Source organism: Chenopodium album, chromosome 7, assembly GCF_948465745.1.
Source record: "Chenopodium album chromosome 7, dcCheAlbu1.1, whole genome shotgun sequence".
In the NCBI taxonomy this organism is placed as follows: Eukaryota; Viridiplantae; Streptophyta; class Magnoliopsida; order Caryophyllales; family Amaranthaceae; genus Chenopodium; species Chenopodium album.
Window position 1 is genome coordinate 73041683 of NC_137840.1, and position 23368 is coordinate 73065050.

Genomic DNA, 23368 nt, shown 5'->3' on the forward strand with positions numbered 1-23368 from the left:
ACTGACGAAGTAGATCGGTTGCTGAACCTTATTTTCCTCCCTCAGCAGCACTGCACTGATGGTGGCTGGGCTGACAGCCACGTATAAGTACAGAGACTCTCCTTCCACTAGACTAGCCAGCGTTGGGATTTGAGCCAGGTGCTCTCGAAGCTGCTTGAAGGCTTCTTTTTGCTCGTCTTCCCAGACGAGCTCTTTGAAGAAAGGTAACCCCTTATCCGAGGCCCTGGAGATAAACCTCGAGAGGGCTGCCATCCTTCCGGTGAGCCGCTGAACATCCCTCTTTGTTTTCGGCTCGGGAAGATCGAGCGCTGCCTGCACCTTGGCGGGATTGGCATCGATCCCCCTCTTGCTGACCATGAAGCCAAGGAATTTCTCTGACTTCACGCCGAAGACACATTTCTTCGGATTCAGCTTCATTTGGTGCTTTCTTAAGGTGGCGAAAGTTTCGGCCAGGTCCTTAACATGGTCTTCGCCTTTTTTGCTTTTGACGATCGAATCGTCAACGTAGACTTCCATGTTTCGGCCCTTTTGCTCGGCAAAAACTTGATCCACCAGCCTCTGATATGTTGCCCCCGCATTTTTCAATCCGAAGGGCATCATTTTGTAGTTGTACACCCCGACGTTTGTAACGAATGCCGTTTTTGCTCGGTCGTCGGGGTGCATGAAGATCTGATGATACCTAGAAAATGCGTCCATGAAACTAAGCAAGGCGTGGCCACTTGTCGAGTCGACTAGCTGATCGATCCTCGGCAAGGGATAAAAATCCTTCGGACACGCCTTATTTAGGTCCGTGAAGTCAACGCACATTCTCCAGGTGCCATTTGCCTTCTGAACCATCACCACATTAGCCAGCCATTCTGGATACTGACAGGGTTTGATGAAGCCTGCATCCAGTAACTTTTTGACCTCGGCTGCGATGTCTCGGTTCTTATTTGCGGAGTAGTTCCGCTTCTTTTGCTTAACTGGTCGACACGTGGGGTCGACATTAAGCTTATGGGAGATGAGGTCTGGACTTATCCCAGGCATGTCAGCTGCCGAGAAAGCAAACACATCTCGGTTGTCCCGAAGGAGTTGGATGAGTTCAACGCGGACTTTCGGATCAAGGTCCAATCCGATTGTAACGCATTTTTCAGCGTCTCCTTCGGTCAACTCGACCGTTTCGGTCTGATGGTCCAGCTCCATCGTCGTGGGGCTGGACTCCTCATTTTCTGGTCTGCTGTCTATGTCAGCAGGAGTTCCATATTTTTTCTTCTTCGGCTGGCTCTCTGAGTCTTTCGGCTCAGATGATGAGCTAGCCTTTCTTTCCCTAGCCCTTTTTCCTTGGCCAGGTCTCCTTGAGCCGAAGCGCTAAGGCCCTTCGGCTTTTTCGCTCTCGGCTGATTATCTTTCTCCTCCTCATCCTCGTCGTCCTCTTTTGTACGACTGGTGGACGGCTTGAGGTAGTTGCACCTTCGGGCCTCCTTCTGGCTGCCCTCGATCCTTTCGGGGTAGCCAGCGTTCGAGACATAGATCATCAGCTGATGGTATGTCGAGACTACCCCCTGGATCTCATGAATAATGGGTCTCCCCATGATCACGTTGTACACAGAAGGAGCGTCGATGACCAAAAATTCAGTCATGACGTTCCTGGCTGCCTCATCGCAGCCGATGGTGACAGGAAGTGTTACCTTCCCGTCTGGATAAGTTGAGGCCCCGTTGAATCCGGATACCGGGTAGGGTACCGGCGTGAGGTGCTTGGGCTTCAACTTAATTTGATTGTAGGCCTTTCGGAACAGGATGTTTGCTCCGCTGCCGCCATCAACAAGAACCTTGCTGACGTCGTGGTTGGCCACCGTGGCGATAATCACCAACGGGACCTCGTGAGGGAACGTTACCCCCCGGCAGTCGGCGGCTGTGAACGTCATGTTCGGCACCGGCGACTGAGGAGGCTGAATGCCAGCATTGTTCACCTGGTGGGTCAGAGCCCTAAGCTGTCGTTTGTGTTCCCTCCGAGAACATGTTCCTCCCGAGATAACATTAATTGGAGGGAACTTTCCCTCCGCGTTTTTGCTGTTTTTCCGGGGGAAGTCAAGCTCTTGCCGAGAGTCCTTTTCGGATTTCTCAGCCTCTTTTTTCTCGTGGTGATCCGCGATATATTTTTTGAAGTATCCTTTCCGAACCATATCTTCGATTTGGTCCTTCAGTTGGATACACTCTTCAGTGTTGTGTCCCGGTGATTCGTGGAACTCACACCACTGATTTTTATTTTTGCGCTGATACCACTCGGGGAGTGGTCTCGGCTTCCTATAACTCTGCTCCTCTTTCGTTACGTTGTAGATCTTAGCGCGTGGAAAGGCTAGCGGAGTATAAGACTCATATCTGCCTGTGAACGGGGCAGATTTTTCCTTCTTCGGCTCGTTGGCCGAAGATTGTTCCGAGGCTTTCGTCTTTCCTTACGTCTTCTGGCTCTGGCCTTCAGATGATTGTTTTTGCTTCCCATTCCCAGATTGGGGTTGGGACTTTGTTTTGTTCCACTCCTCGGCTTGGATGAATTTATCCGAGGCATTCAGAGCCTCCCCCAAGGTCTGCGGGGTGTGCATGACCATGAAGTCTAGGAACTTTCCAGGCTGAAGGCCGTTCTGCATTGCAAAAACGGCCAGCCCTTGGTCCAGCTGAGAAACGCTGGATGACTCGTTGCTGAAACGGGTCAAGTAGTCTTGGAGACTCTCGGTCTCCCCTTGCTGCAGGCTCATGAGCTCAGCAGTGGTCTTCTCTCGGCGGTTTGCCGTGGAGAATTTGCTCTTGAACTTGGTGGATAGGTCATCCCACCCCGTTATAGAGCCTTCCTTTACTCCCTTGGAGATCCACGCTTGTGCGACCCCCTTGAGAGTGGTGGGAAAATATTTGCACCAGGTCGCTTCGGACCTTGGGCAGAGATGCATGTGCCCCTCGTAGGAGGCGATATGGTCCTTCGGATCTGAAGTCCCATCATATGTAATGTGCGACGGTATTTTAACCGTAGGCATTCCAGAATCAATTGCTCGAATGGAGAACTGGTGGGTAGCATAACGGCCTTGCCTTTGTTCCTGGCCGAAGGGACCGCGCTCCGCCCTCTTAGAGAGGTAGGAGTGGTTTTCGTCCCTGGCTGGGAGGTTCGGGCCTCGGCTACAGGGAACCAGAGGCGGCTGTGCACGCTTGGCTCCCTGCCGCCGAGTCGGTCGAGCACGCTTCGGCGAACAGTCTCAGGTCGCTCTCGGTGGGCAGATTCCGGCCGAGAGGCTGAGCTGCTGATTTTATGCGTTTCTCGCCGAGAGGTAGAGGATCCTTTGAAAAATTGAGGGTTCTTTTTCCTCTCTCTTTCAGTCCTCCAGGTATCCTTTTCCCACTCTTCCAACTCCCGGAAGGAGGGAGGCTTCCCTCCATCTTGGTCGAGCTTCCTCCGCTGATGCCTGGTATGCGGAGGAGTTCGATCACGAGGTGGAGGCATATTTTGTGCCCTCATTGCCTCCATGAGCACCGCCAGCGCTCTTGCCACTTCTTCCGAGCTGGGCCCCGTCAAAGGGGTCCTCGGCTGAGTGTGAGAGTGAGAGCGAATGGTCAAAGGTTGGCTTTGGGGCACTGATTGAGTCCTATGATCGGACTGACTTCTGTTAGACCGAGGGGGACTCGGTCTATGATGAGATTTGTGAATTACGGGAGAAAGGGAATCCTCCCGGTATGATCCTCCCCCCGAACTAGCACCCTTAGAAGAGTTCCGGTCCGGCGAAGGTGACGGTGTAGGAGTTTTAGGCCTTTCGCCCGCTCCTTGACTTAGTCTTTTGTTCTTGCGATTCTTAGCCATTTCTACTAAGATGATTGCAAGATGATTTTGATTGGCTTAAAGATCTTTTGAAAGTCTTCCCCACAGACGGCGCCAAATTGTTTCGGGTGAAAACAATGGGACCTTGCCGAAGGTCCAATGAAGTGGATGAAGACTTGTCCGGTCCAAATGATGCTGGGCCGAAGGTTTCCTGCACAGCAAACACACGTAAAATGGCCTCGGGGGTGGATCCGAGGAAGACCCCTCCGATGCCGAAGTCAAACAGTGTTTAGAGAGAGAAAGCTATGCAGGAGATTTAATGCTTGAGGCTTTAATGTATATCTCATAAATGGTGTAATTGAAGGCTTTTATACCTTGGCATACAAAGAGAGGAGAATAATTGGGCCCCAAATAATCATGGGCCGACCATAACCATTTGGACCAATTGACTTGTTGCTGACTTGGCTTGATTGGAGGCTTGGGCCTTGATCTTGGAATATTGGATCATTGAATGACTAGGCCCAATTGGCTTAATTGGACCCAAACATTTTCTTTTCATAAATCTTTAAATTTTCTCAGAAATATATACTTAATCTGAGGTTAGTTTCAATTTTGAATTTTCAGGCTGGTAAATTGAAGCCAGATATTGTGGAAGCTTCGGATGTGGAAGTACCTGAATTCAATGTTTCTTACAAGCCCTAGAAGATTTGTCCAACGTTCAAAGGTTCCGTGAGGGAGTACTTACATAGGAAGATAATGGATTCATACACTCTACCTCAGTTTGTATCGGATGTCATGAAGCCTCTTCAGATACAGCAGTTAATGGATCAGCAAGTCGAAAATTTATCTGGTGGAGAATTGCAAAGAGTTGCATTAGTTGTGTGTCTTGGAAAGGTAGATTAGTCAGCTAATTTCCTGTATCTGTTCTCCCTCTTGCTTATGTCTCAGTCTGTGGTTATTTTCATGAGTCGAATCATTGAGTATATATTGTAGTACATTTTGTGAAGATACATGTTCTTTACCCTTTAGCATCTTTAGGTGACAGGAGGTCTCTACACCATGCTATATTGTTTATCGACTGCCTTTATATGGATCCTTATTTTCTGCTTTAAGTGAATGGCTGAAATGTATGTTTCATAAGAAGTACGACACAGTTAATACTAACCATTTTGTACTCATGCAGCCTGCAGACATTTATTTGATAGATGAACCAAGTGCATATCTGGATTCTGAGCAGCGTATTGTGGCTTCAAAGTTGATAAAGAGATTTATTCTCCATGCCAAAAAGACTGCATTTGTTGTTGAGCATGATTTCATAATGGCAACATATCTTGCAGACAGAGTAATTGTTTATGAAGGGACACCATCGGTGGATTGTACTGCAACCTCTCCTCAGTCGTTGTTGAAGGGAATGAATCTTTTCTTATCGGTTAGTTTGAATTTCTTTCTACATCTTAATCATATTTATGCTATATGGACTAGTGAACTATAATTTATGTCACCTATTACTCGAAAAAATTGCAGCATCTGGATATTACATTCAGAAGGGACCCAACTAATTATCGACCAAGGATTAACAAGCTTGATTCCGCAAAGGATAGGGAACAGAAATCAGCAGGGACTTATTACTACCTGGATAATTGATGGGGTGTTCAGTTTTCACCAAGGTTTGTCCTTCAAAAGAATAAAAATTGTGCACTGTTTTCTGTCTTCCTCTTTTCTTCTAGTGAAGCTTATTAGCTATGTCATTCAAGTTGCTAGCTTTAGTTTGTATTTAGAAGCTGATCTTAGATTTATATTGTTGGTTTATCAGCTGACTAACTCTGCAGTTCTGAGGCAGAGGAGCAGCAATGTTTTCGTGTGTCTTTGCCAAAGAAGTGTCTTTGTTTATTCATATCAAATAAGTCTTATGGACTATTGTTCAAATGATATATAATTATGTACTGAATTATGTTAATGGTCAAAATCTAAAGCTCAATAATTATGTACTGAATTATGTTTTTACAGGACTTGAAGGTCACAGCCTCAAGGAATATGATGTTTCCATCATCGGAAGCATTGGGATGCTGCAAGGTTTTGATTCATTTTAAATTTCATTACTGGTCTTGTTTTTGTTCCTGTGTAAGTGAACGTGTGATTATTACTAAGCAGCCTTTCCTCCGACAAGTGCAACATCTGGATATCGCATACAGAAGGGACTTAACAAATCATCGCTTAAGGATTGACAAAGTATACCCCATTAAAGATATGAGGCAAGTTTTCTAGTTCTGTTATCTAACAATGTACACAATTGCCCTCAGTTTTCACCAGTACAAATCTAATCAGGCATAGTTGTCACCAGCCAAAGCCCGAAATCCTTATGCTTAACATCCATCCTTGCAGCCTTGCAGGAGCTTATGTAACAAGCGTATGGAATTGGATGCATTGCTAATGCTGGCTATTGTTTCTTAGAGTCAAGGAAGCTGATCAATTGAACGAGGTTGATTCGAGGGTAGCAATTTTTATTGGCCTGCTGGCATACTGATATTTGTTTCTGCAAGCTCTGTACTATTATTTCTTGACTGATATTGCGCCGAGTTTGAGCAGGAGGCTTGCTTAAGCTACTGGTTTATGCACTCCTTTCTGGTTCTTACTAGTGTGAGTTTACTAGGCTTTGGCCAATAGGCCCAATAATGACATGGATCACATAAAAATATTTTACTAGTTTGAGTTCACTAGTATATGTTTGAGAATTCTTTTGCTAATGAAAAATAAACTTGTTAAATTGTTTTAAACTTGCTGTATTATACGAAAATGCTTGAAAATTTTCATAAAGATTAGTTTGTATTTAACTCAAATTCAGGCATTCATGTCTTACAAGAGTGCACGCCCAAGAACCAAACTCATCTATTAATTCAAATGAGGTATTACATATTAAAAATTTGCACACACTAATAGATTTCATACCTTCTGAGTTTAGCAACGATTAAGGATTTGCTCTCTTCATCTTATTTCAAAAGCTTATACCTCCATATTTTCGTTTTATATTATTAATATTGGAAGAATTTTGTTTTATATTATTTAAGTACTATATTTATAATGTCAAAGTTTAATTAAATTTAGAGATTAGACCACACAAATTAAAACTCGTATAATTCAAATGAGAACACCATTTTCCACACCCTAAGTTGGCCAACAAATTTCATTCATTTTGATTTCTAAAGCTTGTCGCACCACATTATAGAAACAAGTGATAAAATTAATTATTTAATTATGGATATAAATGTTCCCCAAAAAAAAAAAAATTATGGATATAAATGTATGTATTGATTAAAGAATAAGTTTAATGTGCTATATATTTTTTTTTTTTTCAATTTTTTTTTTTAAAGGTAATTCAATATGTTTCGAGAAACATTTAAGAGCCTTACTTTCTCACTCCTATTTTTTAATTTGTTACACTTTCTAAGTTCTTGCATGAATTCATGCATGGAAGGCAATCATTGTCTATGCATGAAGTAGAAGCCTTACAAATCAAAAGTTAACTTTGTGCGTTATAAAGGTGGGTTTGCAATCTTTATTTGCATGAAGTTCTTATTCTAATTTATAACTAATATATATATATATATATATATATATATATATATATATATATATATATATATATATATATATATATATATATATATATATATATATATATATATTTTAGGCATAAAGTAAAAAACACACAAATGAGCAAAAGAACTAACGTGATAAAAGTTAAATATAAAAAAGGGAATTTATAAGTTTCATATAAAGTTGTGATCACTTTGTGGAGCAAACAATTATTGAGCCCCTAAAGTCCTAAACTATGTTTCACTCCTTAAAAGACTAGTCAAAGTTAGTGAGTTGTAATGGTAGATCATGTTTCTTATGGTCTAGATCTTGTTTCCCATTATGTTAAAATAGCAGTGGTATCCTAGATTTTTCTAATAATAGTACAAATAAACTTTAGGGACGTGTAATAAATTATTTGTAATGTTTATTAGGCAATTAGCTCTATGAAATACATAAATGATAAATTATAGTATTAATTAAATGCATTCGTATGTATAATTGATTTGTAAAAGGTACTAGGAGTAGTATTATTTTGATATGTAGTACTTATTGACTCAGTGGGAAAATTCGTTCATTAAATTTGTCATAACACAACCGAAAGCATTTAAAGTGAGAAAAAGAAAGCTACAAGTATAAAACCAATAAATTATACGGAGTACAAAGTATATTGTATTGTTTGCATCTTAATTTGTTTTATTGTTACATGTGATCTACAAGCTCAATTATTTATAATGAAGATTTGATGATATAACCATTGAGTCATTGTCAATATTAAAGTACTTAACAATCTTAATCATCAAAACTCATAAAATCCTTCATATATCATCTCTACCATCATTTGGTATTTGAAAATTGAGTTTATAGTTTTCATTAAATAAAAAAAAGTCAAAATTATTAAAGAGATCTAAAAGGACAATTAGATACATTATTCTAATGGTCAATGAAACAAAAAGTCCACTCATATAGTATTGTGATTAAATGAATTAATAAATTTATTCTTATTACAACTACTCAACTAGGAACTTGAGCCAATTAGGTGCTAATCGAATATCGATATCATTTTAAATCCAGCACATACAACTCATATAAACGATACAGTCATGTAGAATATTGTAAAACTTTTAATATACACATTCACCCATTATTTTTCAAACACAAAATTTTCAAACCCATTTTAACCAAAAGCTCATATATATACTCCCTCCCCGTCCCGAATAATCCGTAATTCACACTCCCCCACCTACACTCATTCCTTACTTCCACTACTTCCCTATCCCCCGTAATCACCTAATCCCCACAACGGTAAAATAATCATCCTAATTCCTTTCTTCTCTCTGTTCATCTCCTTCCCCCAAAATAATTCTTGATGTCGAACAACTTTCTGGAAATTCCTTGATTCATCATCATTTCACACTTGCTTTTTTTTAATCAAATACCTCTATTAATTATGCCGGAAATGGAGGGATCAATCAAACCCCCTCAAATTTCTGAAATGTTCCAGAAATTCGCCTTCTCTTTCAAATCCAAAGCTCTTGAATTTTTTGCTGATGATTCTGAAAAAATCTCTCTCCTTGATGCTGGTGATGATGGTACTCCCGATGAATTCATCTCCAATCAGAAAGTCGTTGTAAATAAGCCTGACCCACCTCAAGAAGTTGGTCCAATTTCTCAGAAAGGTAAAGTTCCCCCAAATCCCCAATTTAATCAAACCCTAATTACTTCATTGTTTGCTTCAATTTCATCGTTTGAGGCTTCTTATCTTCAATTGCAAACTGCCCATGTTCCTGTTTTTGATGCGGAAGTATTAAGGAATGCTGATGAGTCTTTAGTTTCTCATCTTCAGACCCTTTCTGAATTTAAGCAGTTGTATAAGAATTACTACCAGAACCCTAATTTTAGTGTTGAATTTTCAACTGGGTCTTGTTTAGAATTTCAAGTTAATGAGAATCAGCATAAGCTTAGGGCTCTTAAGTCTGTGTTTAATCGTTTACAGTCTGAAATTGATGTTAAGGATGAGGAGGTTTCGAGTTTGAGGCGGAAATTGGAGGGATTGAATCGGGTGAATTCGAGGTTGTCGAAAAGGTTGTCCCTTGGTTCTTATAGGGAGGAGGAGGAGGAGGGTTCTGAGGTTTTGCTAACAGTTAGGGTGTTTGATAGGATGTTATGTGAGGCATTTAGTTATTCTCATAGGTTTACGAAGGTATTGATTGGGTTGATGAAGAAGGCACATTGGGATTTGGATTTGGTGGCAAGTTCAGTGTATTCGGGTGTTGATTATGTTAAGAAGGCGCACAATCGGTATGCTTTGTTGTCATATGTTTGTTTGAGGATGTTTCAAGGGTTTGATTTGGAGGATTTCGGGTTAGGTAAGGAAGGCGGTGTTTGCAATGGTCATGTTCCATCCTCTAAGGGCGAGGAGAAAGTTTCATTACAGCAGTTAAAGGAGCATGTATTAGTCAATCCAATGGAGATCTTGAGAAAGAATCCAAACTGTGACTTTTCAAAGTTTTGCGAGAGGAAGTATCAAGATCTCATCCACCCAACTATGGAATCTTCAATTTTCAACAACTTGGATCAGGATGAAGTTATAATAAATTCATGGAAATCATTGGGTGAATTTTATGAGTCGTTCGTCAAGATGGCAAGCTCAGTTTGGGCATTGCATAAGCTTGCCTTTTCATTTGATCCTGTTGTGGATATATTCCAAGTGGAGAGGGATGTTGAGTTTTCAATGGTATACATGGAGGATGTAACTAGGAGATGTAAATATCCTTGCAAAACAAGGCCAAAGGTCGGATTCACAGTAGTTCCTGGCTTTAAGATTGGGCAGACAATTATTCAGTCACAGGTTTATTTGATAGGCATGTAATCCGTAGATTAAGTGAGACTTATGATCTCGAAATTCATTATGAAAGTGTGACTAGGATCAAAGTAACTGCATATTGAGCCCAAGTTAGTGTTCCAAAATTTTTGGCTTCTAGAGAATCGGGTGATGTTATGTGTTTCTGGAAAGCATCAGCTATGATGACATGTTTTAATTGTCTTTTGCAAATGAGAGTTTGCACAAATGCCGGTTCAGTATCCCTGAGAGGCAGATGAGAGTCAATTTGTGAAGCTGGAGAGCTTGGCTTTCAATACCACTGAAGGTTGTTGTTCCCTCTCCAGGTACAGTTGTTAAAGAGGATCCCAGTTTTTGCTCATATTCCATATACTTCGTATTATTTGTGTTCTTAGTTTTGTTTTGTATGTTGAGTCCATAGGATTAATTGTAAAGAATGCTTGTAAACTAGTCTCATGAAAATGTACTACGTACAGTACGTTGGAAGGTTCTTGTTGAGAGTGAATACATAATTAATTTGTGTAACTAAATCTTGTATTGAGAAAGAGAGAAAACGGCAATATGTGTATATTGTTGTTACCTTTAACTGTATATATACCAGTCTTTCATATGGCAGCTTTGTTATTGAATTTTACTTATCATTTAGGTTCATATTACATTGTATAACAACAGTTCAATTAATTATTTCAAATTAATATAGCTCTTGTTCTGGTTCTCATTTTGAATAAAGGGATATGACTGTATTTTATTTAGCAATCTCATTTTCTCATTGATAAAGACAACTACTTTCATTCAAAATAAGACCCTAGACAACTATGGAAGTGCCATGCTGGAAAACCCCCCTGTTAAGTTAAAAAATCCCTTCCTATAGGAGGGTGTGGGTTCTTAAGAAAGTAAATGACAGTTGAGTTGAGACGAGCACAAAGCCATCTTCCTCAGGAAGGGATCACAATTTCTATGATACTTGCATCTGCTTGAATGTTTTCATCTGACAAGCTAACTGGATAATTGCTCCAATACTGCTATTTTTGCGCTGCTTATCTGATTGTTGTACATGAGTAACATGACTGCATTACATATGCAATTTCACATTCCGAGTTATCATATTGAGAATTTTACTTGAAAGTTGAATGTCCAGTTACCTGTATTCTGTCGGTAAGTTAACACTCGAGATCACAATCAGTACATGTTCTTATGTCTAGTTTTTAGGTGCATTAGCAGTGTTTTCCAGTGGTTCTGGAGCACATTCTTTGCTCAGTTGTGCTGTTTGGTCACAATGCTTGATGTGACATTTCTTTTTGTCATAGAACCATGAATGCTTATGACTGAGGGTCATCCATGGGTCAATTGTTGGCTCCATAACAAGTAAAAATGGACAATCCTTTTAAAATTTACAAAATCACTCTGAGTCTCAGACTGCCTCTCAATTTTGCTGAAGGGCCACCTGCAGTCGGCCCTTCTCAGTTCGCTATTAATGCTATTTTTACGTGTTCTTTGGACTCCAGCTCGAGTCCAAAGAATTCTTGAGACTGGGTATTTCTCATCCAATGCGGTGGTCTGTTATAATGAGCAAATTTCAGGCTTTGTTTTCTTCCCCCAAATTCTTTTTAAGGAAAAAAACTTCAGATATGGGGTTTTCAGGTGGAAAGAATGAATTCTTAGCACATGTGGTATGAATCACAGTATCACTAAGGACTCTGATTTTGTTTGATTCAACTGTGATTTTCTGGGAAACTTCTTGATCTTAGCACAGTTAGCAAACTGCAATGCTTGGTTCTACCTTTGTTTACCCCCTTTTCAAGTAAGGAAACAGCAGCTCCCTATCTCAGGGAGGGCGGGGGGACAATGTGTCTCAAACCCGGGTCTACACTGCGACGGGATATGTTAGATAAGGGCGGCTACTAAAGAGCTGCACCTCACCGGCACAAGTGCTTGTATCCCCTCACTTCCTCATTCTGTCCCTGCATCTTTGTATTTAAAAAAAAAAAAAAAAAAAAAAAAAAAAAAAAAGAAACCAAATTTCGTGCATGTTTTTGTACAGTATTCCTGCAAGTAGTTATGATGAGTTTCCCCACTGAAGGAGCAGATTAGATGTTCTTATCTCCATCCCCTGTTTTCCTGGGAGCTGCTTATTTTTATGGAACATTTTCCATTTTCCTGAGATTCATGTGTTTGCTGTAATTATGATAAACTGATCAGATTCCAATATTCTACACTATGGCCAACGCATGTAATGCAACTTTAATTAAAATTTGTGATCTTCATAAACTCAATTTTACCAGTGGTTTTACAATTCTCCATGATCTAAATGTGGATGTCTTTATTCATTTTGAAGAAAAATGAAGGAAAAATTATCTTATATATTGTGTACGTGCTGTTAACAATTTAAAATTAAATCGTTGTAAATAGTATTTCGTACTTTGTATGTACTTTAGAGTTTACCACATTGATCAATGCTAATTCCTATTCATTTCTCAGTTTTTGTTGACATGAACCTCCTATTCCCAATCCCGTCTTAGTGTCATGAATTGAAATAAGAATCAAACTTGGTTCCTTCTTCGTCGCCACCTCATACTGTACCTCATTTCGTTAAATCTGTATTAATTTGACTTTTACACATAAACCTACTTTGACCATTAATATCTTTATTATTAATGAGTTAACTATATCGATAGTTGATTTTTTTAAAAAAGTATGCATTATGATAAACTTATAACAAGATCATTGATGTTAAATGTTGTTGATCCAAAAATTTCAGATCTATATGTTACAAAATCACAGCGAATAAGGTGTTGGGGCCTAGATGCAAAGACTAAGCAATTGTGTACGTAATGTCAGGTTCGAATTCTCTTTTCTCACCTGTAACTTGTAATTTCATGACTTATTTGAAAAAAAGATGACTCCATATCAGTATAGCCCCGTTCTTTCAAGTTAAACCGAATTAAACTGAATTATTGAAGTAAAAACGACCTGAAATGAACTGTAAATAAGTCAAAAAGAACAAGGTGTATTCCTCAAACTCTGCATACATATCATATGCAGTGTAGATTTATTAATAATGAGATGACAGTTAGATGATTATAGTACAAATATATGTTATGATTGGACAGGGATTGATGTCAATTCAAATGTGACATTAGATAGTTGGGTAATTTCATTAAAGTAGAAAGGACAGATATGTTGGGGCAGATACAAACAAGTAGGAATCTATAAATAAGTACTCAATAAGTCAGTAGTAAATACAAGTATAAATATATATTTATGTCAAACACATACATCAACTTTACTATAAACTCAACCTATAAATACTTAAATACAGCTATAGTATAGTATTAGATCCTGCTAGATGAGAGATCTGACTAATAATCTATAGCCTAAGATTCTCTTGTAACCTTTTATTTATTTATTTATTATTATTTTTATTTTTTTTAAAAAAGTACATAGTTGACAATGGCAATTTGCTAGATTTGTGTATCTCAGTAAAGTCATTACCTTACAAATAACATTGCTGCTAGGCTGCTTCTAATGTATGGTTGACAATTTATATTATCCTATACCCCTCCCCAAGATTGAGGTTGGGGGTTCAATCCCTACTAAAGGCACTTTGAGTTGGGGATTCCCTTACCCTTTCCCTCTACTCTTAAAGTGCCTAGCCCGCTAACCTGGGCCGAGAGAACTTGTGAGAGGATTCGGCCCAGTAGGGCCCTTCTCCTTACCAACTTTTAAAAAAAATAAAAAATAAAAATAAAAAAAACCACCCATATATTGTGACGTTTTTATCTTTCATGGTGAAAAACTTTAAAAACTTTGACTACTTTTTTTTATTTATATAATATATTTACTTTTTAAATTATTCAAATATGTAATAAAATAAATTGATGGTTAATTGTACATCTTGAAAAGCATAAAAAATTATAATAGCACCCTTTTTTTTTTTTTTTTACAAGAACCTTTTTGGCTTGGGTGTCAATTATACGAAGTATTCGTATACTTCGTATTATTTAGGGGCTTGTCCCATTAGCTTGTGAAATAGTAACATGGGCCTTTCTTGGAGGGTAAAGTACTATGCTAATTGTACCTGGTGTTTTAGATAAGTATTACTCCATACTTGTAATACTGAAATGTATTAAAATGATAGTGATCTCAATCGATCATGCATAAACATGAAGATATTTGTTATGGAGGATGATTTTGTGTAATTACTTAAAAAATAAATATTTTAATTTCTCTCCACCTCTTCATCAAGATTTTCTATTTCCTTATTAATTAAAGGAAATTTACAAACTTGACTGTACAAATTTTTACAGAAATTAATCATCTATTATCTGGGATGGGTAGTTAGGTACTTAGGTTTGCTGTCATTGCCAATTTACCTACCTTAGCTAAAAGAATTTTATCCGATATCAATTTTTACCCAATCATGTGTACATTTAGAGTTGATCTTGTATGTACATACACTATATAGGGCATATCACATATGCCTCATCGACGACAATTAATTAGGTCTGGTGTCATCTACATCGATTAACAAATTATATTAATTCGATCATTCAATAACTATTGAGGTTTGTGATTCGTTTGTTTTCTTTTCGATCTTTCAAGATACTCTTATATGTATCCACCATCCTTTTCCATCTTTATTCACAACCTAAGCTTCACGTACTCCATATCATATTATTCACCACTTTAATCCTTACCACTTTAAGCTCCAACTAAATCTCTATTTTCCTCATATAATCTTGTGGAAAATCTAAGATGTAGTGTCATATATGATCTAAGACAATTCGAAAATACTTAATTCTAACTTATTAGAAAGTCTTTAGTTTAGAGCATAAGTAATTGAAATACACAATGAACAAAAGCAATTAACATGACACTACGTTAGCTTAATTAAAAGGATCATTAGCTGTTAAGAAGTTTTAACAATACCATTAATATATATAACAAGCTAAGCTCACTTCAATAATTTTCCCTAGTACTTCTTCTCATTTTAAGTTTTAATTACTCCTTGAAGTAATTAATTAAGTGCAAATTAAAGAGAGAAGCACCTAGTGAAAAACTAATGATTAAAAGAGAGGGAAAAGAAAGAAAATCCTACGGAATTTTTAACACAAAGTAGTAGTACTAGTACTAGTACTTGATCCAAATGCTGCTTGCTTTAAATTTTTCTAGCTTATAACTAATTTTTAGTTTGTTGTTGATTCTTCTTAGTACGGACCTACACCCACATTCACATTGGCTTGAGGAGCTAAGAACCCTTCTTTCATCATAACTTGATCGTGCTCTCCTTCCTGCATTCCAATCAAATTCACGATATATAACATGAATATGACTAAATAATTTCGGACAGAAAGAGTTTATAGCACATACACTTGAGTAGTAATTAACATTGACAAATTATATGTTTATCAAATTATTGATAGATATCATACTAATATCTTAGCAGATGAACATTTGTTAATGTTTATGCAAATGGAAATTATTTTTTCTTTTTATTACAAGTTATTTATTTTGAAGAAAAAAAAAAAAAAAAACTCCATAGTACAATTTGCTAGGGTTAGGGCTACATAGAGGGAGTAGTACCTGCTGCTGGCGCACGTTAGCCTTCTTCACGGGTTGATGGTCAGGCATAAGGCCGAAATGAATGTGTGGGAAGTGGGCCCACTTTTTTTACATGCAAAACAAATAGAAAATCAATAATCTTTGAGCAATTTTTGAATAATACCCAAATTCTAAAATTAGTCATTTATATAATAAAACTTAAAACCAACAAGCATAGAAACTTCAAAGATTTCATTTACATTCTTGGCAGCTGCACTGAAGGCCTCCCTGTGGCTAATATCAGGATTTCCGGCTTTGATTCGTTGAATTTCGTCCCTATAAAACCATTACATGTCTTTTCATTAGTAATCAGCGTTAATTATTCTTTTATCCGGATAAATCATGTTGATACACTTTTTTTTTTTTTTTTTTTTTTTTTTTTTTAACTTAGCTTAAATAAAATAGTAACTTGGCTATACATTTTGGACGGACACAATATCAATTAATTATTTTCATCTATAATTTGCGAAATTGGACATAAAGTACTAACATATTTAAATTAATGAAATAAATAAGAAGGTAAGAAAAAAGGGTACTAACTTGATAAATCTGTTATAGGCAGATGGTACCCTCTGTCTCTTCTCTGGAGCTGTTCATTGTATAAACATGCAAAAAAAAATATACACATATAAACAAACAAGAAAAACCACATTAATTAAACTCACTTTTTTTCTTCTGACAACTTAAATTTATTTTATTTTCATTTTTTATAAAATTAAATTGCATTAAATTTATTCATTCCAATCCCTTTCTCTATCAATTCAAAATCATAACCTCATCATACCATTCTGTTAGCATTGTATCTATCAAATCTATCCCATCATCAACCGCTTCTTCTATCTTGGATTTTATATGTCCCTGCTCAAGGGGTTGTGGGGGACATACACTTGGCCAACCTAACTATAAAAATAATGATGACTTTATAATTCCCTTTCTTCTTTTGGCTCCCTAAGTTTACTCCTAAATCAATCAAAATTTCACTGGTCTATCATCATTATAAAGTAATACTCCCTCTGTCTCTTAACTACATGCCTATTTCTCGGCAAATAGCTCAATTTGGCTAGAATTTTACTCCAAGGAATATTATAATTTAGGTTGAAACGTAATTACACCTTAACACTTATCTTATTAACTAAGGAGTAACTAACTAAAAAGAAATCGAGACAACGGTATTACTAGCTTAGGTAGGTCTTTTGGAATACTTATGCCTTTGAGGTTAATATTTCCTCCACAATATTGAGAAGGCTAGTAAAAGATGATTAGTACATAACAATATACTACGAGTATAAGTTATTTCGTAGTTAATTCTGATTATTTACACGAGTATTTAAAAGTACATAAGTTAACAAGTACTTGTAATATAGAGGAGAATTTGAGTGCAGAGAAAAACGTGTATGATACAAAGTCTAAATGAAAAAGAGTTCAAGTACAACAGTTAGTTGAAAGTGATGAATGATGAATGAAGAGAAAAAGAAACAACACTTTATTTTGTTTTACACTTCTTTTCTCAAATTTTGAAGTAAAGTGATGAACCAAAAACTGTTGGGTTGATCAATCAAAGACTTTTTCTAGTGGACATGTCTATTTAGGGCTAAAAGCACAACTGCGGAATAAAATGTTGTCTTTTTTAAGTTTTACTAGAAAATACAAATATTTCATTGGGATTATGGACTTGATATTATTATAGTTCGTTGTTATGTAAATACAAAAATTGGAAGAATTATAAGGTTAGAGTAGAAAGGATTTTATATATGAATGGTGAATTTGAGCATGAACGACGACTTACGGCGATTGACGGGAGGGGGTTTAGGGATCTCTTGATGGTGGTGATGAAGATGATCAACTCCTCGAACCGACATCATTGGGTCATTGAACATAGGCTGATGATGATTGTTGATAAGTATATTTGGTGTTGAGCTCCGAATCTCCTCCTATTACATACACATTACACAATTAATCAAGCACATTAACTAACAATTGTACTATTAGTCCAATATGAACTATTATTGCCCTTCATATTACTTGCACATTTCAATGTGAAACACACAAATGTCAACTGTTTTATAAGCCTCAAAACTCAAATAAAATTTTACTTAATCCATTTTTCAACATTAGTTATAAAAAATTTGTTCATTTTAGTTGAGCAAGTAGTGTCTACTAATGTGTCTTCATCTCAAGAGTATCTACATTGACAACTTCTAGTTGATTGTAGGTTAAAATTCACATTTTTTGTTACCAATTAATCATATCATAACAACCCCAAGTTTCCCTCACAATCCATCACCACCCACACAAAAAAGGACTAACGAATTAGAGTCTGTCTACCTTTGTCCAGATTTAGTTGTCACATTATTAGCTCGCTCCATCAATTTCATAGGAAATGAAGGCATAGCTTAACAATTAAATTACTTAGACATACTTAGTGTACCAACGAAGAAAGTAGAAAATATTATGTTTAATTTTTTAGTCTCTTAATAACCAAAGAAGAACCCTAATATTAATAATAATAATAAAAAAAAACATACCAGAAGATTGTGAGGAGAGGTAAAGAAAGAGGGAGGAGAAAGATGATGATGATGATGAAGGTGATTAGGCGAAGGCGGAGGAAGCGGAGACGGAGGTGAAGGCGAAGGCAAAAGATGAGCCCTCATATTGACAGACAACAAGCTAGTACAGTGTCCACATCTCACCGTCACCGTCTTAAACAAGCTGCTACTCGGCACACTCACCTACAATCAACACATCATTTAATAGATAAAATTATTAATAACAACTAATTAAATAATGATAAACAATTATACTTACAGCAAGAACAGTATCACAGCAATTGCATTGAACATAACAAAGTTGATCCGACGGCGAAATAACATGTTCTACATTATTGTTGTTATTAGGTGTTTGATGATGGTAGTTATTATCTAAGCTACCACCTCCGCCGCAACCACCACCACCACCACTTCCTGTCGTAGTTGACGAGGAAGAGGATGACATTATTGGTGTTATAGATTTCTTATTCTCACTCAAAGTGTATTGTAAGGAAGTGAGTATTTTTTTTTGTTGTTGAGATGATATAATCTTTTTGATGGGATATATGAATGGATGGATGGATTGATTTACTGACTCATGTTTTTATTTGTAGTAGCCCATGCCAGTCCAACCCCCCCTTTTTTTTTTTAATATATTAAATTAAAATTATACTATTATATAGTTTATTTAATATTTTTTAACCGCCTTCCTTTTTAGGGATTTGAAATGAGGGTTGAGAGAAAGACAGAGAATAGGGTGAAGAATTAATATTTGTTGTGTGAATGTGTGTAAATTGTGTTATGATGATACCAATTATATATAAACACTTCTTGAAAGCTCTATTTATAAAAACGTACTGCTTTTTTGCTACACTTTTTTTTCTTCTTATAAATTTTAACACTTATTTTGTGACTCTACATTTTTTTTGTTCCTTTCCTTTTGTCACTATATATGCTTAATTAACAAGTTTAATGATAAAGACAAGCTATAATAAGAATAGTCTTTATTTTATTTTTTTTGTTGAGGGAAAGTCTTTAATTATTACATAGGTACTATGTAAAACCTAGTTTTTTTTTTTTTGAACGGGAAGAATAATATCATTAAATAAAAGTTATACGGCATCTACAATAATAAGGATCTGTAAACCACAGATTTAGAGAAAATATCATAACTTTTACAATCAAAATCATAACTAATTTGCATATTTGGCATAGCTCATACTCCACCGCTTCAAGCTTGACGCGAGCAATGATTTTCGATGTCTTTGCATCTTTCCAAGTTGAGACCTCCGCAATTTGCGCTGATGTTTTGATCAACCAGTTGATGACAAATCCCAGACCCATAGGAATCCAAATCACCTTCCCAATTATTATAAGAACCCTAAAAATAAAATTCTCATCTATAGATGAGAATCAAAATCCCAAAAAATTGGGAAAAAACCCAGAAAATTGGGACAGACTCTCATAGATGGAGAGAACAAAACAAAACAAATAAACCAAAACGTAAAACAAAACAAAAAAAAACTAAATTGAATTAAAGAAAAATGGTCGGAAATAGTCTAATTTCCGAAAAAATTAGACTATTTCCGGCCTAAACGACCAAGAAAATTAAAACCCTAGAAGAGAGAGGAGAGAGGAGAGAGAAGAGAGAAAAAGGGGCGTTTTACTGTTTTATAATATACTAATAATTAGATAAATTTCTTCTCCTTCAATGTGTTATGGTCCCTTGCTATAGGTTAGTCATGGATATGGTTCTTATCTTAGTAGGGGCATCCACTTCTTTATCAACCTTAAAAATATAGGCAATGCAAATTAATGTGAAAGTGTTCATGTATCTACAATAACATCCTCCTAATTTAGGGATTCTACTTTGGGGGGACTCTTTTTTGGTCCCAAAAACATCAATTTTAGTTTTGAAAACTCGAATGTGGGACTCGAAACTCAAATGGTGAGACCCTATTTATAGTACTATGTCTTGTGATGAATTCTTAAAAATCATCTTTTAATTCACGATTGTAAAATAGAAACCACTCGATCATACAATTTTCTTCAAGCTAGATACACTTGAGACTCAAATATATATATCTCTGATCAATGATGACCTAATAATAACCCAACTTATTATAGGACCATGTATAATTTGGGACCCAAATTTACACACCAAAATCACTTTTTGTCCCTTTGTTACGTTTTCCACACTCCACAATACAGTGTTATTTAGCTCATCCCCAATGAATAGAATAGAATCAAATATATATGTACTTAAAACTCATCCTACCACAAATCTAGAATGTCATTGCATTTGCATGCTAGCTAAATGAATGTTTGATATTTTCTTGAATTTCACCCAAAATTTTATGCTCCAAAAGTGTGACCATACATGGCCAAGTCAAACTTGAATAATTGCCTTCAAATATTAAGGATGATATGCATTTAAAACATAATTTAAATTCACCAAGAATTACTCATTTTTTTTAATTGTATATTGTACTAAATCAAGAAGGATATAATTTAAGTGTGGTACTCACTTGTAATAATTTCTTATAGAAGAGTAACTTCAGCTCATACTATACATACACTCGTTGATAGTGTCATTTGAACAAGATATGTAATTCGTAACAACTTTGTAGGAGTCTTAAACTAAAGAACGAGAACAATACAACATTATAACCAAATTAATTTAATTGACTATGAATATTATACTTGTAATTTTGTAATGTACAGTACAACCAAAGTTATTTACTCTATATATACGATTTTGCGTGTTTGGACTTTGTATACTGCAATACAAGATACAACCAGTTGTAAAATGAAGATTATTATTGAAGTTGAAACTCGTGATATAATATTATATATGATGTACTCCATTTAAATTGGGAGTAATGAAGAAATGAAAATTGAAGGCATGAAAAGAGAAGTGACAAGTGGATCTATAAGAAAGCTTAGAGGGTAAGTAGGGTTGAGCTGGGTGGAAGAAAGCATAGATTTACAGAAATAGATTGACAGACCTCTAAACATAGCTACTACAGTAGTAATTAATTAAGCTAGCTAGGTTGTATTTGTTTTATGTTACATATATTTAGGGTTTTATTATTTAGAGAGAGAAAATAAAATAAAAAAAAAAGGGAACAATGTTATTGTTGTTGTTGAAAGAAGAGAGAGAAAATGAAAATGAAAATGTGAATGAATGGATGGCATTCCCGATGATGAGAGAGAAAGAGAATTGAAGGGCAGAGGCGGCAGAGGTGGGGGGGAGAACCGGATAGGGACGTGTGCATGTTCTTATTAACTTTGCTTCATTCATCTGTTCTTTTCAACCTTTCCTTCTTAACCTTTTTTTTTTTTTTTACAACAACAAATTGAGTTTTTTCTTGTGTTATACGAGTAAATTTCTTTTTTATATGATGTGTATCTCACCTTCTAATGTCTTCCTTCACTAATCAATTACAACGAGCTCCCAATTAATTCATCATCGTTTTTACATATAATGCATCAATCTTATTTTTTTTTTTTCATCTTTAGGGATATATATACGTGTCATTTTATGATTGGAGCACAAAATAATATGATGATTTCGATATTTCTACAAAATATGGACGAAGTGAGTGCAAATTAGTTTAATCGTCATATTGACTGAAAATTAAATTTATGACTAAAACAAAAGTATGGCATATCAATATCAGTTTATTTTGTTGTTTATGGTGCAGAGTATAAAGGAACACAATTATTAACATAGGTTCAACCTAGGAGATGTTTCCTATTACTAGTAAAAAAATCTAGGAAGATATTTTCATATGATTTTAACTAAATTATTTCCTTATTTTACTTTTTTTTTTATTATTTTTTTTATTTTAGAGATATAAAATGAGAGTGAATGAGAGTATTGAGAGTGAAGTATGAAAGTTGTGAGTGTCGTGGAGTGAGTCGTGGGTATGTATTTGATAGGGGTAAAAATGATAAATCCTAAAAAAAATACGAGCGATGGCTAGTAAAAGGGGAGGGATGTTCAACAACACCCATAATTAATCCAAGCGAAATGATGAATCTAAACCATTTATTCAAGATTAAACCATCAAGTGATAAATGAGTATGGTAGTAAAGTATATCCAAATTATATTCTATTCAAGGAAAAATTTCTCAATCCCTAAGCTAACAGAAAATTCATGTTCCCTAATCCCTATGCATCAAAGTTAGCAAAATAGTGAAACAATAGCCATATTAATTCTATGAACTATAATAGCAATGTGACTTATTTTGTCAAGGTTGCGTTGATATCTTACGTCGACATAAAATCCTTCTTGCTTATATTACACAATGTAAAAAAATATGTAGAAAATGTTTGGTTGATCTTTAAAGCAAAATTTTAATTTACTCCTAATAAGATAAATAAAAAATTTATCACTAAATAACGTGTGCCATATTTTATGACACTTTCTCACTATATATTTGCATTAGGAATTATGGAGTATAGTAAATAAACATTTTGACCAATGATTAATATGAGTAGAAAATATACTTGTCTCTTTATGTTTGTTCTTTGTCTACCTTTTGAGTTTTATATTTTATTTTAATTTATACTCCTTCTATCCCAATATATAGTTCCTATTTATGGTTTTTCAAGGTATTTAAAATATGGGAGGAAAAAAGTAAATAACGTACATTAAAAGGTGAAAAGTATAATTATAGACAAAAGTTATAGAGGAGAAAGTAAATGAAATTATAGACAAAAGTTAAAGAGAAGAAGAGAAAAAAAAAAGTAAAAAGCAAATGAAAAATTAAAGGCAATTTCTGAAGTAAAACGAATAAAGTTAAAAAATGAGAATATAATGGTCTTTACACACTATAAAAAAAATAGAAATAAGAACAATATTTTGGGTTCTCATAAGTAGAATGAATTATAATATGTGATGAAGGAAGTAGAATGAATGTCTTTTTATAATTATGAAGGAAAAAAAAAAAAAAAAAAAAAAAATCTTAAATTTGTAGGGTCTTTCATATGCATATGAATAATGAGAAGTCACTATAGATTTTAATGATCCTTTGTCCTTG

At 35.8% G+C, this 23368-nt stretch overlaps 3 protein-coding genes across 3 annotated transcripts; 2 read left to right on the forward strand and 1 right to left on the reverse strand.

The window, feature by feature from the left end:
• Positions 1-4442: 4442 nt before the first annotated feature.
• On the forward strand, positions 4443-5440 carry LOC145638452 (ABC transporter E family member 2-like). Its single transcript, XM_081689416.1, has 3 exons — positions 4443-4672; positions 4962-5207; positions 5303-5440. The coding sequence occupies exons 1-3, from the start codon at positions 4535-4537 to the stop codon at positions 5420-5422; spliced, it is 504 nt and encodes a 167-aa protein (XP_081545542.1). The 5' UTR covers positions 4443-4534; the 3' UTR covers positions 5423-5440.
• Positions 5441-8594: 3154 nt separating this feature from the next.
• LOC145638453 (protein GRAVITROPIC IN THE LIGHT 1-like) lies at positions 8595-10882 on the forward strand. The gene has a single exon (XM_081689417.1). It carries the CDS (start codon positions 8802-8804, stop codon positions 10221-10223), a length of 1422 nt encoding a protein of 473 aa, XP_081545543.1. The 5' UTR covers positions 8595-8801; the 3' UTR covers positions 10224-10882.
• A 4192-nt stretch (positions 10883-15074) lies between these two features.
• LOC145638454 (axial regulator YABBY 1-like) lies at positions 15075-18834 on the reverse strand. Its single transcript, XM_081689418.1, has 7 exons — positions 18600-18834; positions 18320-18523; positions 17581-17725; positions 16335-16383; positions 15995-16070; positions 15777-15857; positions 15075-15484 (listed from the first exon to the last, which is right to left on the reverse strand). Exons 1-7 carry the CDS (start codon positions 18783-18785, stop codon positions 15401-15403), a joined length of 825 nt encoding a protein of 274 aa, XP_081545544.1. The 5' UTR covers positions 18786-18834; the 3' UTR covers positions 15075-15400.
• Between the last annotated feature and the right edge of the window lie 4534 nt (positions 18835-23368).